We start from the raw sequence: 14366 nt of genomic DNA, 5'->3' as shown, positions 1-14366 counted from the left end.
CACATCAAACCACAGAAAATTTATTGAATAAACTTGTGGCAAACAATCCAGCTGTATTTTTTTTTTTTTGCATTCATTCATTTTCCATTTGGCAATTTCCATCACATTAGCAGAGTAACCAGTAAGTTGTTTTCCATTTCTAAGTCGTTTTTCCCATCACTGTCCACATCACTTGAGTCTTACAGGTACAGAAGCCAAGTTTAGAGATTTCCTAAAATTCACCTGTCAGACTGAGAATGCTACTTGGCTGCTTGTTCCCCCATCTGAGCCTAATTCTCTAGTAGACACACCTCTTTAATGGGCATAACTGAGGAAAAGAAAAATGGCAACAGTTCTACAGCTCATAATATAACCAGTCTAAAGATTTCCCTACTCACAGGCCCCTTCACTTACTGTGAGTTAAGCCTCAATGTTAACTAATACTACACTCCGATACTCTGAAACTGGGCACGCTGCATACCACACGGCATCACAACCGTGATGGCAGCAGGGTGGCTTCAAAACAGGAGGCAATTGCCACCCTTACTTATTTCTGGTCTTTCCATCCTCACACCAGATCATCACTTGTTCCCACCATCCCTGTGAGGCTGTCTTGTCTGACTGCAAAGGTTTAAACCACCAAAGACAAGATTACATTATGGGTGATTACGTACAGGTACATCAGAATACATATTTATGCAGACAAGCACTGGAAGGGAACACACAATACTAAAGACAAATGATGTGCTAAGACTGTGGTTAATTTTTCTTTCTTCTTTTTTTAACTGTTACATTTGTGTAACAAACATAAAAGAAGGGAAAATCTTATCAGAACAACTGGCAAGGAAGTGGAAAACTAGGTAAGTCTTCCTGAAGAACAAAACATGAATTTCAAATACAACAGCCCTCCTATCGGACTTATGGCTCAGATGACTCAACACAGTTTGAAGCAGTAACTCTCATGAGCTCAAAATACTTTTAGCCCTTTTATTCTACCCTCCTCTTTCCCAAAAAACATGCTACTGAAGCTGTTCTTTGGCAGATCTTTCCTGAACAAACCCTGATGAAAGAAATGACAAAGTTCTGAAATACATTAATATGTTTTCTTTCATTTACTGACTATCTACTCTGTGGAGGACACAGGAGAATCCAATAAAAACCCACAATAATCCTCTATCACAGAGTTGTTGCATTAAAACTGATCTGCCTGAGCACACGGACTCTGAGATCGAAGACCTCGGTTGAACTGAATCTCTTGTTAAGCTGAAAAGGCCAAAACTCTCCAGATGTCTTCCAATAATGATCAAGTTTTTATCCCAATGTCACGAAGAAACACCAGTGACCTCTCCAGGATGACCTCCAACAACCCGAAGACATTTACTGAAGTAGCCGTGTTAAGTTTTCATAACATTTGCTATCGAGTAAAAGTGAAGAGTGGCTTTCTTCTTGGTCGAAAAACAGTTGAGAAAGAAATCCTGACAAATGTCAATGGCATCATGAGACCTGGCCTCAATGCCATTCTGGGACCCACAGGTGGCGGCAAATCTTCGTTGTTAGATATCTTAGCTGCAAGGAAAGATCCGAATGGATTATCTGGAGATGTTTTGATAAATGGAGCACCTCGACCTGCCAATTTCAAATGTAATTCAGGTTATGTGGTACAAGATGATGTCGTGATGGGAACTCTGACAGTGAGAGAAAATTTACAGTTCTCAGCAGCTCTCCGGCTTCCGACAACTATGACAAGGCATGAAAAAAATGAGCAAATTAACAAGGTCATTCAGCAGTTAGGTCTGGATAAAGTGGCAGATTCCAAGGTTGGAACTCAATTTATACGTGGTGGGTCTGGAGGAGAAAGAAAAAGGACTAGTATTGGAATGGAGCTTATTACCGATCCAGCCATCTTGTTCCTGGATGAGCCCACAACTGGCTTAGACTCAAGCACGGCAAATGCTGTTCTTTTGCTCCTGAAGAGGATGTCTGAACAGGGACGAACAATCATCTTCTCCATTCATCAGCCTCGTTATTCTATCTTCAAGTTGTTTGATAGCCTCACCTTGTTGGCCTCGGGAAGACTAATGTTCCATGGGCCTGCCCAGGAGGCCTTGGGGTACTTTGCATCAGTGGGTTACCATTGTGAGCCTTATAATAACCCCGCAGACTTCTTCCTGGATGTCATTAATGGAGACTCCTCTGCTATGATATTAAACAGAGAGGACCAAGACGGTGAAGTCAAGGAGACTGAAGAGCCTTCCAAGAGAAGATCTCCACTCATAGAAAAAATAGCTGAGTTTTATGGCAACTCTGACTTTTGCAGAAAAACGAAAGATGAGTTAGATCGACTCGTAAAGGGTCATAAGAGGAAGAGCTCAACCTTTAAGGAGATCACCTATGCCACCTCCTTCTGTCATCAACTCAGATGCTATGCCACCTCCTTCTGTCATCAACTCAGATGGATTTCCAAGCGTTCATTCAAAAACTTACTGGGCAATCCCCAGGCCTCTATAGCTCAGATAATTGTAACAGTCATCCTGGGATTGGTTATTGGTGCTATTTTCTATGATCTAAAAAATGATCCTACAGGAATCCAGAATAGATCAGGAGTGCTCTTCTTCCTGATGACCAACCAGTGTTTCAGCAGTGTGTCAGCTGTGGAGCTCTTTGTGGTTGAAAAGAAGCTCTTTATACATGAATATATCAGTGGATACTACAGAGTGTCATCTTATTTCTTTGGAAAACTGTTATCTGATTTATTACCCACGAGGATGTTACCAAGTATTATATTTACTTGTATAATATACTTCTTGTTAGGCTTGAAACCAGTTGTGGAGGCCTTCTTCATCATGATGTTTACCCTTATGATGGTGGCTTATTCGGCCAGTTCTATGGCACTGGCCATAGCAGCAGGCCAGAGTGTGGTATCCATAGCAACACTTCTCATGACCATCTCCTTTGTGTTTATGATGATATTTTCAGGGCTGTTGGTAAATCTCAGAACTGTTGGGCCTTGGCTCTCCTGGCTTCAGTACCTCAGCATTCCTCGATATGGCTATGTGGCTTTGCAGCATAATGAATTTTTGGGACAAAACTTCTGCCCAGGAGTCAATGTAACAGCGAATAATACCTGTAGCTATGCGATATGTACTGGCGAAGAATTTTTGCTAAACCAGGGCATCGATCTCTCCCCTTGGGGCCTGTGGAAGAATCACGTAGCCTTGGCATGTATGATTGTTATCTTCCTTATAATTGCCTACCTAAAATTGTTATTTCTTAAAAAATATTCTTAAATTCCTCTTTAATTTACATGATTGATCCACACATTAAAAAGGGAGAATCTTGATTTTTTTTAAATATAAAAAAAAAACTGATCTGCCTACTGAAAATAAGAGTGCAAACTCATTCAGTCTCTAGGAATCAATAACAAAAAATAATGTTCTTAGAGAAGAGAATTCTTAAATAGGGACTATAAATTTAGGTTTTATTACACAGGGAAGTAGATGGATTACAACTCATAAATTTGGAACCTAGCTTCCTTTTACCTTTAGGAAACAAGATATTGATCAGGTTAGGCAGCAATGATGATAAACAGAAATCACTTCATCTTCAGGAGTCATAAATGTTGCTACACGCCAAATGGTTTAGTTCCTTAGTTGTGGGTTAAAGGTAGACACTTTCCTAGAACATAGGTTAAATAGTAAAACTTTTTATCTATACTTTGAAATATGACTGCCTTATTTTAAAACTTTGGAAAAAAACACTTTAAACTATTATAAGAGAGAGCATTATATGACCACAGAGTTAGAACTTCCCCATCCCCCAGGTAATTTAGATTTATTCTAGACACATAATAACACAGCTCAAAACAACCTTAACAAAAACAGCCAAAACTTCTACTGTCCCCTTTCTCTTCACTCTTGTGACCTAACAACTCAAACTGAACAAAATAATGGGAAGAAAAAAGATCATGAACTGCTAGTCCCAGAATCTTCCATTTCTCTCAAACTTAAAAGTCAACAGTAGCCATAAAAAGGTGATAAAGTGAGGGGTTCTATACAAAGTTAAACTGAATGACAGATATAAAAAATAAACTGAAACGTTTAACAATGTTTAAAATGAAATATGCTTACTACATAAAGGACAGACTTAAAATACGTTTAATATCATTTTAACTTCATCCTTATAAAACTAAATTAAAACCAACACTTCAATATATTTTTCCCTATTAAACTCCTAACCATAGTTGACGCCCATTCATTTCCAGTATTCAAATAACGATCTAAGCATAGCTTAGATGGAAATAATCTACTTACATTGGCACAACAGTACACTTCCCAGTATTTTATATTTGAAGAACCATTTTTAAGGAACCTTTTAAGAACTTAAAACACTAGCGTTCACATTTTCAACTCATTAAGTCTGTGGGTTAGTTTGGTTTTTGGCTTGTTTGTTGGATTTGGGGTAGAGGTAGGGACTAAAACCAAAATACATGATTTCCAAGGCAGACTATATATTATACAAGTCGATTTTCAAATTCCAGATTTGTTTTCAGCAATGCCTTCACCCTGTTAACAAAAGTGGCCTCCTGTATGTTTCTATCAAGTCCATTTATAACACGTTCAACATAGAGGAATGATGATTTCCCACAAGTTCAGTTGGGGTGGGAGTGGGGGACGGGCATCATGTAGAGCTAATAGTAGCACTGTCCCATGGTGTGAGAGTTAAGTTTCTCATCTTACTGACACTTTCTCTCAATGCCACCTCCCCAAGTACAGTATGATTTCATTCGTAATTTGGATTTTTAAACCAGAGAGTTATTATGGTCAATCCAAAAATAACCCAAAGAACTTGCTAAAATTATATCAATAAGCAGCTTTCTATTGAAGGACTGAAAGAATTAAATAGAAGGCACAGTAGCACTGTAAAGCTTTTTCAGATCATAGTAATCTTTTTGTATGTATATGTGGAACCCAGACTTTCTTTTTTTTGTTAAAAATGCTGAACAATCAGAAAATCCTTATTTGTCATCTTTCCCTTTAGTTTTTCTGTATACCATCTCTCGAAAACTGGCCAGAATCTTGTTTTCTCTCTTTCGCCTCTCTTCTTGGTTAAAGGACGCCAGGGCTCTCTTCTCATCAGCACTATAGATCTGGTTCTCTTTCCGCAGTCGCACGGCCTCCATTCGGCGATGCCTGGAGATAATTTTATTTTTTGCTTAATTTCTCAGTAATTATTCTCATAGTACTTCCTCACTAATCCTTCTTAATACAGACTGTTCTATTTAAAAAACTGACAAATAGAAATTGTTTTGGTAATGGGTTGGATTTTCAAAAGATCATTTATCTGCTAATGTATCCTTTGATTCATTTTCAGCATTCAAATAATGATCTGATGTTCTATCAACATCATGAATGTTATTAATTTCAATTACTAAGGGCCTAAGTCTAGTTCTGTTGTTTCTACTAAAACAACCAGAAACTAGCAAATTATTAATCTTCCTATGTGATATGTGGAATTAGCCTTTGGGGAATTGACAGTAGGACAGAAGAAAGGCTTAATGTCATCAGTCAGGCAGAACTTCCTCATGGTTCTAACTTATCATACAACCAAAAGGACCAGGTCTAATACTATAATAGAATTTGATGAGTTTTGTGAGTGGATTTAACTTCCTTAGAATCCAGTAGCAGCTCAAAGAAGAGATTTATCACAAGGGCTAATTCAGGAAAGTACAGGGGGCAGAGAGAAACTATTACATTATCTTCAAAAGGTCTGCTAACTTAGAGGGAAAACTCCATGAAACTCTTTTACGTTTATGTAACCCAATCCTACAAAGTCAGTTCGATATAAGGCTTGACCTATGCCTAGAAAAATAGAGAAAACTGAGTAAGGAAAAGAGGGAGAATCATTTAAGATTAGTGTGAAAGTGGGGAAGCAGCCGGATGGAAAGACAAGGAGATGACAATGTATTTAAGGTTGCTCAAGGCACAGTGAATAGAGTTTATTTGGAACACAAAGTGCTATGTGAACAATGTAAAACATCTATGTACATGTCTCCTAGTACATGGGAAAGATTCTCTCTTGGTTATCTAGGAATGGAGCTGCTGGGACATAAGGCTTACGAATGCTCAACTTTCCAAGATGATGTCAGACTGTTTTCCAAAGACACTGTACCAATTTATATCACCACTAGCAGTATTTAAGCGATCCTGTAGATCTACATCTTCTCCAATGCTTGGTACTGTTAGAACTCTGAACTTTTGTCTATCAAATAGATGTAAAATGGTATTTCAGCATGTTCTTGATTTCCATTTCCAATGATAATGAACATCTTTTTATGTATGGGTAGGCCATATATTTTTCTTCTAACAAATGCTTGTGTCATTTTCCCATTTTTTGTTCGGATTGTATGTATTCCTTAAATATTCTCAATACTATCAGTTGTAAGATCTTATCCCAGCTTAAAATTTGTCGTTTTACTTATTTTAAGATGTCTTTTGATGAATAAAACTTAGGCAAATTATCACTATTTTATGATTAATACATTTTTGGAGTCTTCCTTAAGAAACAGTTTACTACCCGAAGATCTGTTAGATATCTACTTATATTTTACACTAAGAGTGTTGAAAGTTGTTTTTGAGGACGCCTGGGTGGCTCGGTCATTAAACGTCTGCCTTCAGCTCAGGTCATGATCCTAGGGTCCTGGGATTGAGCCCCACATCGGGCTCCCTGCTCGGCAGGAAGCCTGCTTCTCTCTCTCCCACTCCCCCTACTTGTGTTCCTGCTCTCGCTATCTCTGTCAAATAAAAAAATAAAATCTTTTTTAAAAAAAGTTGTTTTTGACATTTAAGTCCTTATTCTTGCTGCACTGATTTTTTTAATTAAAAAAAATTTTTTTTAAGTAGGCTCCACACTCAGCGTGGGGCTTGAACTCACAACCCTGAGATCTAGAGTTACATGCTCTAGTGAGACAGCCAGGCACCCCTAGTTGCACTGATTTTTAAATATGGTGATTCAGGGTTCTACTTTCATCTTTTTCCAAATGGATAACCATTTTTCTCCTGCTCCATTCACTGAATAGGTCCTTCTTTCCCCAATGATCTGACATGCAATCTCTTTCATCTAACTAAGTTTACGCATGTATGGCTCTGCCGGGCTTCATATTTTATCCCACTGAACAATTCATTTATGCTCCTGTACTTTCTAAAGTTTTTTCTTTTTAAAGATTTTATTTATTTATTTGAGACAGAGAGAATGAGAGAGAGAGAGCACATGAGAGGGGGGGAGGGTCAGAGGGAGAAGCAGACTCCCCACCGAGCAGGGAGCCCGATGTGGGACTCGATCCAGGGACTCCAGGATCATGACCTGAGCCGAAGGCAGTTGCATAACCAACTGAGCCACCCAGGCACCCTGTACTTTCTAAAGTTCTATAAGCTTCATAATAAGCCCTCATATTTGGTAGGGCAAATCTCATCTTCCTATTCTTCTTCAAAGGTGACTGGGCTATTCTTGGCCCTCTAGTCTAACATAAATTTTAGAACCATCTTATTGGGGCGCCTGGGTGGCTCATTCGGTTAAGCATCTGCCTTCGGCTCAGGTCATGCTCCTAGGGTCCTGGGATCAGGCCCTGTGCAGGCTCCCTGCTCAACGGAGAGCCTGCTTCTCTTACTCCCTTTGCTGCTCCCGCTGCTTGTGCTGTCTCTGTCTCTGTCAAATAAATAAAATCTTAAAAAAAGAGAACAATCTTACTAAGTTTCACATAAACCTCTGCTATGAGTTTGACTAGAACTACACTGAATATACAGATCAATTTGGGGAGAACTGACAAGTTTACATATTGCCTGCCTATGTGAACATGGTATCTCTCCATTTAAGCCTTCTTTAATGTCTTTTTTAAAAGATTTACTTATTTATTTGAGAGAGAGACAGAGAGAGGGTGAGTGGGGGAGGGGCAGAGGGAGAGGGAAAGAATCTCAGGCAGACGTCCCATTGAGTGTGGAGCCCAATGCGGGGCTCAATCTCACAACCCTGAGATCATGACCTGACCTGAAACCAAGAGTCAGACCCTTAACTGACTGAACCACCCAGGCACCCCTTTAATGTCTCTTAATGTTTTCTAGTTTTCCCTGTAGAGGTCTTGGACATTTTTTGTTAAGATTTATTCCTAAATCCTTCATATTCTCTGATACTACTATGAATGTTGTTTTCTTTTTATTTAATTACATTCCTGTTTCCTGATATATAGAAATGCAATTTTCATGTATTAACCTTATACCCAACCATTTATTAAGCCCTATTATTCAGAATCATCTGAAGATTCCTTAGAATTTTCTATGTAAAAAAAAAAAAATCACATCATTCACAAAAAATGAGTTATATCTTCCTTTCCAATGTTTATGACTCTCATTTCTTTTTGTATTATTGTGCTGGTCCTCTGAATTCTAAGATTCTGGAGGTGATTCAGGGGTTTTGCAAATATCTGCCTCCAACTTTATTTTAAAATATGTACCTACTTTAAAATTTGTAAAGTTTTAAAAAATCCAAAATTCAGTTTGATCTTGGTACTGATGCCCTATTAGTTCACTCTCCTCATTCTTCCTGGTTCTTTGCTTTTTCTTCCACTATTTTAAGATTTTATTTTTATTTATTTGACAGAGAGAGACACAGCGAGACAGGGAACACAAGCAGGGGGAGTGGGAGAGGGAGAAGCAGGCTTCCCGAAGAGCAAGGAGCCTGATGCGGGGCTCGATCCCAGGACCCTGGGATCATGACCTGAGCCAAAGGCAGACGCTTAACGACTGAGCCACCCAGGCGCCCCATCTTCCACAATTTTATATTCATTTCCCCCTGCTATCATAATCCTTTTCTGCTCTTAATTCTTAGAGTCCACAGAGAATTAGAGTCCCCATTCTCTGACTCTATAGTTGAAGCAAACTCAGAAAACAGGAAACACTGTCTCATGAAAATGATTTCCTACTACTAGAATGCCACATTCCTCATGGGGCAGTGATAAATAACTGAATTAACTATATCCTCCAGAAGACAAACTATTGGTACCAAAATACAAACTAGGAAAGGACACTGGAAAGACTGATTCTTTCAAGTTGTAGAGATAGCTGATTTTGAGGCTGAGTTGCACATATACTTGGAATTTTAGACAACCATGTTTATCCCAATAAAAGCAATATTAAACCAAAATTTATACTCTACTTTTCATTAGGTATGATCACTTCATGAAAATCAATTACCAAAATATAATGTTGGTATTGAGAAAAGATCTAATCATGGAAACTGACCTCGATGCCAATAACTTACCTGCTACCACTCATTACATAACCCGAGCATTCAAATGATGCGATTTCTTCACTTGTCAAGCCAATTTCACCTCTTCTTGGGATACGTTTCCCTGCTTTTACATATTCAGCCATAGCTGCACCCTCACCAGGTAACAGCGCATGGCCATAGCTACAAAGTAATTCAGAATTCGAAAAGGTTCATTATAAAAAGCTCATCATTATAAAAAGCTCATCATTTAAAGAGAGCACAAAAAAATTTTCTCTCAGAAAACAGCACAAATAACAGTTGCTGAGCGGCAGCATGCTGGGAAGCCCAATGTGAATGACTTTAATTAGTGAACATTGCACTCTGACCTAAATAACTAACCCAGGAATACAGAGATGCTTTGGAAGAACAAAAGAATTGATGTTAGTAAGTCTAGATTCATGGTTTACAATTATGGATCATTTATCCCTACAGGCAGCGCCTTTATGGCTTCTGCCTCCAGTGAATTCCTTTTCCCCTTTTCCCTTTCAAGGAAAAAAAAAGAAATAATATATCTCAAATTAACATAATTTTTAGACTTATAACCGGTAATGCTATACAGTAACAATTACGTATTAACTTTCATTTGAGAGGACTTTAAAAACTATCATCCCTTCATTCAACTCACTGACTGTGTCTTGAAATCCTATTAAACTCAAAGCTTATAATACAAAAATAATCTCTGTTCTTATGGAATTTATATACTGATGGGGACATAACTGCAATACAATGCAGAACATATAAAACATTGTACAAAAGAAACCGAAAGTACTGTGAGGACTAGAGGATTAAATAGGGGTAGGAATCCCATCTCTCGTGGAGGGAAGGTCCTGGGAATCAGCACATGACCCCTCCTTTTGAAAAGAGCTTTGAAAGATAGTAAGGATTTTAACAGGAAGAAATTGGGAGTAATGAAGAAACAAGGGTAGGGAAAAGAAGTGAAGGCATGTTGGGGGAAAACATAAGGTGAACAAGGCATGATGTAGGAAAGTGCACAGTAAATACAGGGAAGTTTTAGTTCGGCTCACTTGGAACCTGGCATGTAAATAAGGACATAGAGGGAGATATAGTTGGAAAGGCAAGTTAGGGCTGTACCTCAGATATTTAAAATATACTGTTACTTACTTCAAAGGTTTATCATCCTGAGAGGCAAGTGTTTTTGGAGCCTCTGGGCCAATTAAATCTGAGGGTTCTTCAGGCTCTGCAGGAAAGATGTTCAGAAACAGATTCACATTTTGACTAATCATTTAATGTTTTATCTGTTCTGAGTCAAAGTCTACCAGAAGAACCTACTTGACCGATCCTTCCAGGGATTCTCCAGAAACTCTTCCTGGGAATCTTTAGAGCTTGAATCACTGGAATCTTTTCTACTCTTCTTAGACTTCTTTTTCTTGTATTTCTTCCTGTAATTATAATTTGATACAAATACACTTAATAGTCCCACATTAAAGGGAATCTCACTTTTTAAGGCAATGAAAGACTGATGAAAATGATTTAAGTTCTAAGCTGATTAAAATTTTTAGAGCAGAATTTTAATTAAAAGATCTTTTAACTTATTTAACCAAATCATGTTTCACTATAAAAAAGATCCCTCAAGGGGACAACGAAATACAGTTCTCATGTTGCAAAAAGATAATAAAGCAGTTTAAAAAACAGCTCTTGGGGCGCCTGGGTGGCTCAGTTGGTTAAGTGTCTGCCTTCGGCTCAGGTCATGATCCTAGGGTCCTGGGATCGTGCCCCATGTTGGGCTCCCTGCTCAGCAGAGAGCCTGCTTCTCCCTCTCCCTCTGCCTGCCTCTCTGCCTACTTGTGCTCTATCTCTCTGTCAAATAAATAAAATCTTTAAAAAAAATAAAAATAAAAAACAGCTCTTACCAATTTGAGCATCAATAATTTGAACGGTAATGGATTAAAATACATCAAATATGTTTGAATCCTGGGGTTCATAATGATACTAAAAAAAAGTCCAACTCATTATTTTGAAAACTCATAAAACAAAAAAAGTAAAAAAAAAATAACCTGCCTTTCCTATACAAACTGTACTTCAGAGTAAACAAACAGTTGATGAGGGTAGGTTTCTCTTATAGAATTATCCTACCTAATAAATGAAGAAAGCAAGCCAGAAAAAAAAAAAAAAAAGCCAGAATGAGACTATCACCACTTTGCAATCCTTAATGAAACAAGGGATCTAGGGAATGACCATCCATGGCTATTAATATGACAAAAGGAGACAACCAGACATTATCTGCCTCCTGACGAAGTACACAGCACCACCTATGAAGTATGTGTGCCAAAGACTCAAATCTGTACCTCACCAAGTCTCTGGACCTTACTATCAATATGTAAGAAATAGAGAAAGACAAAGAACATGTTAAAAGCACACCATAAAAATACAGTCAGCGGCGTCTGGCTGGCTCAAACAGTGCAGCACGTGACTCTTGATCTTGGGGTCCTGAGTTCAACCCCCACATTAGGTGTAGAGATTACTTAAAAATAAAATCTTTAAAAATAAAGAAATTAAAGGGTGCCTGGGTGGCTCAGTTGTTAGGTGTCTGCCTTCGGCTTGGGTCATGATCCCAGAGTCCTGGGATCGAGCCCCGCATCGGGCTCCCCGCTCCGCGGAAAGCCTGCTTCTCCCTCTCCCACTCCCCCTGCTTGTGTTCCCTCTCTCACTGTGTCTCTCTCTGTCAAATAGATAAAATCTTTAAAAAAATAAAAAATAAATTAAAAAATTAAATATAATTAGAAAAATCTATACTGCAGGAAACTCTACAGGTAAATGATTTGGTTTCTTTAACAAAAATATCGCAAGAACAAAAAGGGAAGGGGAACCAACTAATTTAAAGAGATACAAGGGACATATCAACCAATCACAATTTATGGGCATTATTTGGATCCAAATTTAAATAAACTACATAAAAACCTGCTGAGAATTGAGGAATTACTATTAAATATATTAGGCATGATAACACTACTGTGGTTACGATTTTTATAAAGGAATGCCTATCTTTTAGAGAAACATGCTGGTTTATGGACAAAATGATATCTGGGATTGGTTTTGAAATAATGGGGGGGGGCAGTAAAGATTGTCCAAGAGTTGAAATTATTAAGCTGGGTGATGGTTACATGGGGGATCATTACACTATTTTATTTATCATTATTTCTTAATTACTTTATTTTATGTAATTTAAGGTAAAAATTGGAAAGAAAACTGACGATCTATGTTTCTTCTTCTTTTCCTTTTTCTTGGCTTTCTTTGCTCTTCTTTTTGTATCCTCATCTGCAAATTAAAGCACATTTTAATTAAAAACAAAAATTAAACTCTAAAAGCGCAGTAACTGAGTAAATATCCTATTGCCCTATTTGTTGTTACAGAGAAATTAATTAACTCAAACATTTATTGCTCCTCATCAGGATATGTGCTAGGCTCCAGGGACACAGAAATTAAAGTTATACTAAGTCTTCAGTGAAGCAGAGTATTATTATTAATTTTATTGGGTGAAATCATAGGAGTAAGTAGGAAAATGTCCTTGTTTTTTAGAGATGTATACAGAAATCTTTAGGGTGGCAGTATGATATTTCTAATTTACTTTGAATATCTCAGCAAAAAAAAATGATATTTAAAGCAACTGTCAAGGGACGCCTGGGTGGCTCAGTCGGTTAAGCATCTGCCTTCGGCTTGGGTCATGATCTCAGGGTCCTGGGATCCAGTCCCACATGGGGCTCCCTGCTCGGCGGGGAGTCTGCTCCTCCCTCTGCCTGCTGCTCCCCCTGCTTGTGTGTGCTCTCTCTCTCGCCCTTGCTCTCTTTCTAGCAAATAAAATCTTTAAAGCAACTGTCAAAATACTAAAAATTGTTAAAACCTAAATGATATATAGTATACTATTCTCCTTACTTTCTAATGTTTGAGCATTTTCACGAAGAAAAAAGAAAAAAATGCTATGTGTTTGGGGCCAGGGACATGCTTTCTAGGAGCTCAGTCTAATGGAGGAGACAGAGGTAAAGAGATAAACAGAATTTGGAGTGATACAGGGAAGCATGGGGTGCTTTGGGCATACAGAGAAGTCTCATTATCAGGATGGTTTGGGGAGGGTGGTTAAGGAATGGTGACTCTTAAGCTAGTTCTTTTTTAAGATTTATTTATTTATTTGAGGGAGAGAGAACAAGCAAGCATGAGCGGTGGGGGGGAAGGGCAGAGGGAGAGGGAGAATCAGACTCCCGGCTGAGCAGGGAGCCCAACTGGGGCTTGATCACAGGACCCTGGGATCATAACCTGAGCCAAAGGCAGACGCTTAACTGACTGAGCCACCCAGGTGCCCCAAGCTAGTTTTTTAAAAATCAGTTTTATTACAAAAGTACTGCATGCCCATTGTTGAAGTGAGTAAGCCAAGCCGCATGCAGGGAGAGACTGGCATTGTAGGCAGATGGACTCTCTGTATCAAGTAACAGAAGTGAGAGAAAGAACATGGAATACTGAGGAGACAGACAGTAGTTCTTTGGTTACAGAGGATGCTGCAAGAGTGACAGGGCATGTGTGATTAGAGAGGGATCAATCAGGGTCCGAACTTTACCCTGAAGGCTACAGAGAGCTTCTGAAGGATTTTTAAGTAGGGGACAGATGTGCTCACATTTGTGCTCTAAGAAAGTTCACTCAGGGGCACCTGGGTGGCTCAGTCGGTTAAGCGTCTGACTCTTCATTTCAACTCAGGTCATGATCTCATGGGTTGTGGGATCAGCCCTGTTTCAGGCTCCATGCTCAGTGGGGAGTCAACTTGAGATTCTCTCCGTCTGTCCCTCCCCCCACTTGCACACCTGCACACTATCTCTCTGAAATAAAATAAAAAAAAAACAGTAGTTCACTCTTCCACAGTGAGGAAGAAAAGTGACAACAGGAGCCAGGAAACCCAGGTGACATCAGAGGAAAAGACACCTTTATGTAATGTGTCCCCAGAAGTGGCACCCTCTGTCAACCATCAGCCAGGAGAAGGCACAAAATGGTAGCTTTCTGTGAGGCACCACCCCATGGGGGGTGTCTTCCCTAATCAGATGCCAGCCTGAAGGGGGTCCGTTGTG

The 14366-nt window shown here is 38.9% G+C and overlaps 1 protein-coding gene and 1 pseudogene across 4 annotated transcripts in view; one reads left to right on the top strand and one right to left on the bottom strand.

The window, feature by feature from the left end:
• Nucleotides 1-14366, bottom strand: part of NKAP (NFKB activating protein) — a 28671-nt gene that overhangs the window by 2068 nt on the left and 12237 nt on the right. Inside the window, exons 5-10 of one of the 4 annotated variants that reach the window (XM_028087779.2) lie at nt 12510-12573; nt 10588-10697; nt 10420-10495; nt 9289-9438; nt 5030-5168; nt 5-3654 (exon numbers count right to left, since the gene is read on the bottom strand). In XM_028087779.2, coding sequence (XP_027943580.1) covers nt 3637-3654; nt 5030-5168; nt 9289-9438; nt 10420-10495; nt 10588-10697; nt 12510-12573 — 557 coding nt within the window. In that variant the 3' untranslated portion in view covers nt 5-3636. Of the gene's footprint in view, nt 1-4; nt 5169-9288; nt 9439-10419; nt 10496-10587; nt 10698-12509; nt 12574-14366 lie in introns of those variants that run through there. The other 3 variants (XR_003606830.2, XM_088028663.1, XM_028087778.2) reach the window with 3 other exon arrangements.
• On the top strand, nt 1193-3266 carry LOC114196958 (broad substrate specificity ATP-binding cassette transporter ABCG2 pseudogene; annotated as a pseudogene).

The sequence above is a fragment of the Eumetopias jubatus genome, unplaced genomic scaffold (assembly GCF_037043125.1).
Source record: "Eumetopias jubatus isolate StellerSeaLion01/CBP00866 unplaced genomic scaffold, mEumJub1_p1.0 scaffold_11, whole genome shotgun sequence".
Taxonomy (NCBI): domain Eukaryota; kingdom Metazoa; phylum Chordata; class Mammalia; order Carnivora; family Otariidae; genus Eumetopias; species Eumetopias jubatus.
The sequence above is the reverse complement of the archived record's forward strand: the minus strand, read 5'-3'. Positions and strand labels throughout refer to the sequence as shown.